Source organism: Leptidea sinapis, chromosome 23, assembly GCF_905404315.1.
Source record: "Leptidea sinapis chromosome 23, ilLepSina1.1, whole genome shotgun sequence".
Classification (NCBI taxonomy): Eukaryota; Metazoa; Arthropoda; class Insecta; order Lepidoptera; family Pieridae; genus Leptidea; species Leptidea sinapis.
Window position 1 is genome coordinate 8,667,281 of NC_066287.1, and position 9,675 is coordinate 8,676,955.

The window sequence follows — 9,675 nt, forward strand, 5'->3', positions numbered from 1 at the left end:
ATCATCTGTATTTACTGGAGAATGTCTTCGTCTGTTTAAATCTATTGAATATATTCTTCTTGCCAAACTTAAGAAATCCATTATATTTACAGACTGTATGAGTGCCCTACAAGCTTAAACTAGGTTTCCATTCAAGCCTGCCCAGATTAACCATGTTCTTTTAAAAATTAGAAACCTGCTAGTGGCATGTAATGAAAAAGGCTATAAAGTGGTGTTTTTCTGAGTACCAGCTTACTCTGGCATTTTTGGAAACGAACGATCTGGCCAGCTTGCCAACGAAGCTATTTCATGCGGAGATATGGCAGATTATTATAACAATGCCTATGATTTGTGTGCGTTGCCAAAGCATTTCCTTCAGGAATCTTGGAGATTGGTATGGTTGATCTCTAGCAAGTTAAAGGGAAGAAAATTTGATTCAAAACTGTATTCCGTTAAAGCCATCTCAGGTTTGGTGTTGAGCAGAAGAGGGACATGTATCTTGACACGTATACGTTTGGGCCATGTTTGCTCTCCTGTTCAACTGGCGAAATTTGGAATTGTGAATAGTGATCTGTGTGAATATGGTGAGTTGGGTGACCTGAACCATATATTTTTATCATGCCCAAAACATAACCGGGAATCATTATACCCGGGTCTTATTCAGTGTCATATCCCACTTCCTACTTCTGTTGACATCCGCTTAACCTTTGATAAACCTTGTGTATATAAACTTCTTTCCTCATTTATCCTATTAAACTTCCATTATATATTATTTTCTATCCTTTCCTGTTCCTATCAAAAATTTCGTCAGATTTTTAAATTTTTTTCTAAGTAAATAAGTTTCCTCCGTTAAAGAAATAAAGAAAAAAATTCTTGACAATGGCTCAGTCGCTTATCGCGCGGAGCCAACAAAACAAGAAGAAGAAGAAGTGACCACGCTAATTGACAGCATTCCCGGCAATTACTATTTGACATTTGCTGTCAAAGTGTCACCCTCACGTTGATGTTCTAGTGTAGGGATGGCGATTCTTTACGAAAAAGATCGATTTTTAAATCGATTCGAATCGTAGTCTAATGAATCGATTCACGAAAAAATCGAGGCCTTTAAAATCGATTCTTAAAAAATCGATCTTTTTTTCAAGTTTGCGTTTACAATGTAAATTTGTATCAATTTTACTAAAAACAAGATTAATATTGCAATTAACGATATCTTATCAATAAAATCAGGGAATTCAAAAATAACAATTATTTTTATTACCGTATCAAACTATAAGATCAACTATAAAAAAAATAAGTATTTATATACTGAATGTTTTTATTGATTGCAAAAAAGTAAAAAATAAGGTAAGAGTTAAAAGTTTAAATATTAAGCATTGGGAATTATAACTGGGAACTATAGTTCCCAATGCTCAATATCTAAACTTTTTAAAAACAACAGTCTGTCAAGCCTTTTGGGATCCAAGCGGTTACGCTCATCACTTGCGATGTTTCCAGCAATTGAAAACAGGCGCTCACAAGGAACGGATGATCCAACGATACTCATATACATCATGGCGATTGGGTGAACGTGATGATAAATGGAGCTCTTTTGTTCTTGCCAGTAAAGTACAGGATCATACTTCAGGTGCACAACTGCCTGCGATAAATAATGTTTGAATTCTTCATTTAAGCCTTGATTTTCCTGTGCAAGTGCATTGCATAAAGAGAGTTGCTTTTTCACAAGCAACTTATGAAAATCCCATATTCCGTTTTTCATATCCTTATCAGCGCTTTCTATTGCGTCGACATCCTCACTATTATTTTGTGGAAGTGATTGTCGTGTAATATCCAAAATTGAAGTGTTTATTTTATTTATCGCTCGAGAACAGGCTACATGGTCAGTAAAATGAATTTTTTTAAATCTAGGATCTAAAATGGTCGCAGCAGCTAACAAATGAACTTGTTCAACATTTCCAAATCTTTTCTTCAAGCCGTCCACAATTAAAGTCCTTGTTTTAACACCAATATCCGTTGAATTTTCATTGTATTATATGTTTCAGTCAGACAAGACACGATGGGTATAATTTTACTGGCTGTAACGTAGTCTTCTCCCGATATTTCTTTAGTTATTACTTCTAATGGTCTCAATATATTTATAAGATCTTTTATAAATTCTAACTGCTGTGCAGTTAGCATTGTTGGCGCTTTAGGATACTTGAGTAATATTGGTGCAATTATTTCGGATAACTCAACAAATCGTTCCAATTGATAAAAAACAGAATTCCATCTGGTACACACAGACTGAACAAGCCCCAAAGGCTTTGTTTGATGACCCTGAGCTTTCTTTAAAGAATCAGCAGCATTTGTATTATGTTTAAAATATGTGGTAATATCTTTGACAGCTGTTAGTAAATTCTTGGCTTCTTCCAGTCCATCCTTATTGTCAAATGGTTTTGATGCTACTAGGTTTAATGTATGGGCAAAACATGGCATGTGTTTATTTTTGCCATAAACATTTGTGACAGCTTTAACGATATTAGCGCCATTGTCCGTGATAAACGCTACCACTTTGTTACTTGTGATGCCCCATTTTTCCGTCATATTGATAATAACTTGTGCTAAGTAGTCAGCATTGTGTGGTTCTGTTAGAGCAGTTACACCAAAAACTATGCTCAATAATTTACTTTTATATATACAATGACCAGTTAAGCCTAAGTAGCTTTGACTATTATGCGAGTCAGTCCAAACATCTGCAGTTAAAGATAGTGCTTCTACTTCTTGTATTTTTAGTTTCAGTTGTGTCGAAAGAATGTCATATTTATCGTCAATCATGTGGGTCATTGTTTTTCTGGCTGGAACTTTATAAAGTGGTGCCACTACTTTCATTAAATATCGAAATCCTGTTTTTTCCACAGTATTTAAAGGCAACCCATCTTTTGCGATCATGAAGACTATTGCATTGGTTATTTGACCACGCTTAATACCAGTATCTGAAAATAAATAAAATAAAGTCTTAATTATTGATCCTGTATGCATCTCACTTTCATAAAAAAATATTCAAAAGATTTTAGTTTCATGCCTTACCTCCAAATGATTTTATATTTGTTAAGCAAGATGTCAATGTTTGCTGTTTTAAGACTGATACATTGGTAGAAGAAGAAGCCACGCTTTCAGCATCCGAATTATCAACATTTTGCAAATCTGAAACTGGAACGATGTCTAAAGTCATGTCATCAACAACCTAAAACGAAAAAACATAGTTACGTCGATTTATTTAATATCGATTTTTATTTTTTTCGAACTCAGTACATTGGAAAACAAATAATGTGACATATAAATGGTTTCACTAACTTGATCATTTCCATTATCATTTCGTGCATTACCACATTTACCACCACCACTTTCACTCTTCTTTTTGAGACTTACGGTCTGAATTGTTGGATGACGTCTTAATAAATGATTGCGCAAGTTTGTTGTGTTTCCCTTAGTTTTTACGTCCTGGTGACAATATTTGCATGTGCCTCCGAAGTCTTTTTTAATAAAATGATTCCATAAATCACTTCTACCCGACATGCTGAAAAAATATATTTATTCCTCATTTATTATATGTATTAAACTTGATAAACAATGGTATTTTAAGTAATTAGTCACTAGTTTCGAGTAATATTCAAAATCCTATTAGGATTAGTTAGCATAATTTCTTAATGAATTTAAAAGAATATTTTATATGAAAGAATAGTTTAACATTTTATAAAAAAGTAACCTTTATATAAAAATAGCACCAAATGTGAATCGATTAATTAAGATACGAATTGCTTTAAAAATTGATATTTTTCGGAAAGAATCGCCATCCCTAGCCTGGCGATTACTTGATTAAAATAAAATTAGAGTAAAAGCGATAGTTTATTTTTAAAATGATAATGGGAGCTTTACTATTTTTTCTGTAAACAAGATGAATAATTTGATGCTTTGACGTTAAATAGATAATTGGACATAAAGTAATCGTGAATGAAGTATGAACACTTCCATCAATAAGAATTCCACATATTACTTATTAGTTATTTCAATGCTGATTATTCCTGTGTAAAAGTAAATTTAAATGATAATCACAACTAACAGAACAAACTGAAAATAATAGCGTCAAAGTAAAAAATAAGAAGCGCTTTACTTATTTACTTACCTACTCTCAATTAGTTATTATATCGCAACAAACACTACATGAAAATCTGATGAAAATCAATCATGAAAATACTTATATTACGCTAATAACAGTATTCATTAAACGACAACAACAAATGAATAATGCAATATCAATCGTCACAGATTATAAATACATAAAGTCAAAGACTACAAACGTAACTTTTTTATTAAAGAGAGGCGAGTAAAGGATACTAAACATACAGCCATCTCGCGAGTTTATGAGTAGTTAACTCTTTAACCGGCAGCACTCTTATAATTCAGGCACATTCAACTAAATGCAAATAATTGTATGGTTTATACCAAAACAGAAAAAATCGAATGTCGATTTTCAAGGGTGATATATCGATTCAGTGAATCGACACAGTACTTCATATCGATTTAAAAAATCGATATTTTCTGCTCGAAAAATCGATTCTTCGATTAATCGATCTCAGATCGCCATCCCTATTCTAGTGTCTACACTTTTGAAAAAGCGCGGAACTCTTGATTGCTTAGGGCGGTCTTTTTAACTATAAAATTAAATATTTCTATTATATTGTATATAATCCTCATATTTTTGTAAAGTATATAAGTATTTGTATATGTTTATCATTTAATTTGTTTAGTATCAGTAAAAGTCTATATATTTAGTGATTTAGGTTTGTGCTAAGAGATGTCGAAAAGGCGGAAAAAAACCAAGCCGGAACGAGATAAAGGTGAGTCTATTTTAGATTCCACCTCTGAAAGTAGCGAATACTCAGATTCGCGTATAGTTTTGGAAGACCACTAGGACTTTTATTTGCCATATAGGGTGTCCGACTATTGTCGCCGATATCCGGAAGACGCAGGTGCCGGTAATGAATTTATAGTCTTCATAGAGAGTGTCACTGAACAGCCACTTGGTAGTCGTGACATGCTAACTCTTAGTAGCTACTTATCGCGCTTCATTAAAGGCATTAAATATCTTAAGAAACTCAACAAATATAAGATAGGAGTAGTGTTTGAACGACCCAATTTGGCTAATACATTCCTAGACAACACGACATTTTTAAGGGAACAAAATATTAAGCCGTCCATCCCAGCTGGTGCCACTGAATTGTCTGGAGTGATTTCCTCCGTACCCATTGATATGTCCAACAAAATAATTTTCAAATCTTTGTCAGGTACAAAAAAAATTATTTCTGTTCGGCGTATAATGAAAAAAAAACAAATCCGATAGTGGTTTTGTTATATTACAACCTACACAGGCAGTCATTATTACTTTTGCGTCATCTACTTCACTCGCAGATTACGTTCACTTAAAGATGTGGCCTCTACCAGTGCGACCTTATGTGCCGCCAGTTAAGCAGTGTTTCCGATGCCTTGGTTTGACCACTTGGCTAAATTCTGTAAGAATGCTCAGCGTTGCTCAATCTGCACTGAAAATCATTCATATAAAGAATGTACTATACCTATTGACAAAGCAGTATGTGTGCGCTGTAAAGGTAACCATCTTGCAGTATCAGGTCAATGCCCTATAAAACCAAAAAAGATATTGGATAGTAAAAATAAAAGTAAAACACCATTATCAGATTTATTTAAACATCCAACAAACTTTCCATCACTCAATAAGACACAGAACACACAAGACATCATTAATTTAATTTTATCCAATCCAGGAGCAATGAACCTAATCACAGAATCAATAATAAAAGTCATTACACTAAATAAAACACAGAATCAAAGCATTAGCTTACACGCAATTAGTTCAGCTATTAAAGATACCATACAAATTAAAAATAAAACGTCACATTCAACTGTCACAAACTTAACATAGTACAGTGGAATGCTCAAAGTCTGTTGAGTAACAGACTTGAGCTTCAAAACCTACTTTATGAGCAGGACATACACATAGCACTTATATCAGAAACTTGGCTCAAACCAAATATACAGTTTTCTAGCAGAGGTTATACAATAATAAGAAATGATTGTGGTTATGACCACAATGGTGTAGCAATTTTTGTTAGAAATGGCATTTATTTTCAAAAGTTAGAAACATTTTCTGATAACTCCTTGCAAAATGTAGCAATCAAAATTAAATACAAACAAACATCTCAATTGTTAGCTTTTATAGTCCTGGCAACAGTGTACCTAACTTTGACAAATCTAAATTTAATAGACTGTTACATAGTATTCCAAAACCACTAATAATTGCTGGTGATTTTAATGCTCACCATACCATTTGGGGTTGTAATAGAACCAATTCTAGAGGTAGAGACATCATGGATGTAATGGACGATAATGACTTAATGCTCTTAAATAATGATCAACCAACTACAGTGGGTACTAATTCTTGGAGACCAAATGGACTAGATCTAACAATAGTATCATCTTCATTATTCCTGTGCTGTGAATGGCAAGTTCATCAGGACTCTTTGGGCAGCTATCACTTGCCTACAATCACAAAATTTTCCATGGTAGTGTCGGAAACTGAATCTTCTTCAATTCCATCCAACATTCCTCCACACAGTAATCTGAAAATAGTAAATTGGGACCAATATGAGAACTTAGTAAATGACTTGTTAAAACAATTTGATATAAATAATTGTAATCTACAGAAGTCTTACAATAACTTCTGTTCCATAATTCTTAGAGCGGTAAAAAATTCAGTACCTAAAACCAACTACCACTGTAACAATATTACTAATGTACCTAAAAGAAAGCGACAACTTCCCTGGTGGAATGGGCAATGTACTTAAGTGGTAGAAGATTGCAAACAGGCTTATCTGTTATTCAAATCAAATTGTAATATCCAAAACTACATTCATTTTAAGCAAGCTCAAGCAAAGAAAAAATGTATATTAAGACTTGAATGTCGTAAATCCTGGACAGATTTTTGCTCCACCATAAATAGGTTAACACCAATAATTGTTTCTCTAGCAATAATTGGATATCCAAATTTTTACACAAATATACTCCAGATACAGTACCAAATTTGACAATTATTCACAATAATCCTTTAAATAGCACCAACTCTTTTATGATTGACCCTTTTACTATTGAAGAATTAAAAGCCGATCTATCATCAAGAAAGGACTCTGCATGCGGTTTGGATTGGCTCTCCTATAAAATGTTTAAACTCCTAAAATCTTCTAACTTAAATAAGTTTCTAAAAATATTAAATCTCCTATGGAAGAACTCCACTATTCCAGAAGAATGGAAAACAGACTGTCTAATTCCAATTTTAAAGCATGGGAAAGATTCTAGTTCAGCTGATTCATATCATCCTATCACACTAAGCTCGTGTGTTGGTAAAATTTTTGAACAATTAATAAAACAGAGATTAATATTTTATATTGAAAGTAACAACCTCTTACCTAATAATCAATTTGGATTTCGATGTGGTCGTTCTGCTTGTGAGAGTATACAGCATTTATGTCTTGACATCCATAGTGCCCAGATTGACAATAAGATATTGGCTGGTATTTTTTTGGATGTTGTAGGAGCATTTAATAATGTTGATTTAGAACAATTATCATCCATTCTTCTATCCTTAAATGTCCCTGAAAAAATTGTTAGTTGGATTTTCAATTTCTTGCATGGTCGTAAACTTTGTTAGAGTCAACCAATTAATAGGTCCTCGATATTCATACAGAGGCGTATCGCAGGGCGGAATTTTGAGTCCATTGCTCTTTATAATCTACATAAATCAAATAAATATTGTTTTGGGTAATAGAGTTTCTCCTTATAATATAATTAACCTCCAATTTGCTGATGATCTAGTAGTGTATAGTTCAGGACTTAATTTATCAAATGTTGTGTTAGATCTTAATGTAGCACTCAAAAAATTGGAGCCTTATTTTCAATATCTTAGTCTTGAGGTCAGTATTGACAAAAGCAAAGTAGTAATATTTTCAAAGCATTCTATAAGAATAAAAGATGCAAAAATATATTATGGTACTCAGGAAATTTGAATAGATAATTCAATAAAGTTTTTAGGAGTTATGTTTTTAAGTAATTTTGGATGGCACAAATATGTTGAAATATTAGAAAATCGGCATTAAAGGCCTGCAATATTCTGAAATCATTAGCTGGTACATAGTGGGGTGCAGACCCACACATCTTGCTAACACTATATAAGTCATTAGTCCGTAGCCATTTTGAGTATGCCTTCTTTTGTTATGGTGGAGTAATTACATTAGTGAATAAATTAGAAAAAATACAAAATAAATGCTTAAGGATCATAACAGGCGCTTTTAGGTCTACTCCTATTATATCATTACAAGTAGAATGTAATATTCCCCCACTAGCTCTTAGATTCAAATATCTACAAACAAAATTCTTTCTCAAATTAACTTCTATTAATAATCATCCACTCTTATTAAAGATACAGGACTATATTAACCGAACTGACAATAATTCCTACTATCAAGTAGAAGGCATCTCTGATTTGTTACATTTTTCTTGTGATCATAATCTATTTTCTAGTATTCTTTGGCCATGTTATTTAATTCAAAATATACACCTGTTAAAATAATTATTAATGAATCATTAAAATATAAGGAAGATGTATATAGTATGCTGTCAGAGTGGCAAAATTATAACCAACTTTATACTGATGGATCTAAAAGTAATACTGCTGTCTCTATGGCAGTTTATGACATACAACTGCGGAGTGGGTTTGGTCATAGGTTAAATACCTTGGCTAGTATATACACAGCAGAATGCGCTGCCATATATGCTGCTCTAGAATATATTGGAGAACAGTCATATAATAATTGGATCGTTATAACAGATAGCATGAGTGTTTTAAAAGCTTTACAATATCCTAAATGTAATGTAACAACTAATTTCATCATTTACAATATTAGAGACAAATATCAATGCTTATCCCTAACAAAAGATATTGTTTTATTCTGGACTCCTTCACACATAGGCGTGGAAGGAAATGAACAAGCTGATTATCTTGCTAAATCTATTGTGAATAGTAATCAGATACATACTGCTTTGAACATTCCCATACCACACACAGATGCACTGTCTCATTTTAAAGGTACATTCTTGCAAGACTTTCAGAATTATTGGCAACAAATTGTTCAAACAAAGGGTAAATGGTTAGCCGACATTAAAAACGAAATCTCTCCTCCCTGGTTTGTTAAAAAGAAAAAATACTTACACAGAAAATTTTACACCACAATTTGTCGGTTACGTCTGGGACATCCTCGTAGTGGTGCTCATTTATTTAGGATTGGTGTTTTAGATTCTCCAACTTGTCAATTCGGTAATTTATCCATCCAAACTCTTGATCAGATTTTCTTTGACTGTCCCCAATATAATCTTCAAAGATTTACATTGATAGACTGCCTCTTGGATATTTATAAGAATGCTGAAGACATCCCGCGCTCACTTCAGCAGTTATTGAAAACTTATAACTGCTTCGTGCCGCTTTACAAATTTATAGTTTCAACGGTAGGCGAAATTTGAAAATACGTCTTGGCTTTTGACACAATCCCTTACACAGACTTAAAACATATTCGTCCATAAATTATTATTGGACTT

The 9,675-nt window shown here is 33.0% G+C and overlaps 1 protein-coding gene across 1 annotated transcript; it reads right to left on the reverse strand.

The window, feature by feature from the left end:
* Nucleotides 1–1,959: 1,959 nt before the first annotated feature.
* LOC126971291 (zinc finger BED domain-containing protein 4-like) lies at nt 1,960–3,155 on the reverse strand. Its single transcript, XM_050817515.1, has 2 exons — nt 3,043–3,155; nt 1,960–2,948 (listed from the first exon to the last, which is right to left on the reverse strand). The coding sequence occupies exon 2, from the start codon at nt 2,902–2,904 to the stop codon at nt 1,960–1,962; it is 945 nt and encodes a 314-aa protein (XP_050673472.1). The 5' UTR covers nt 2,905–2,948; nt 3,043–3,155.
* Between the last annotated feature and the right edge of the window lie 6,520 nt (nt 3,156–9,675).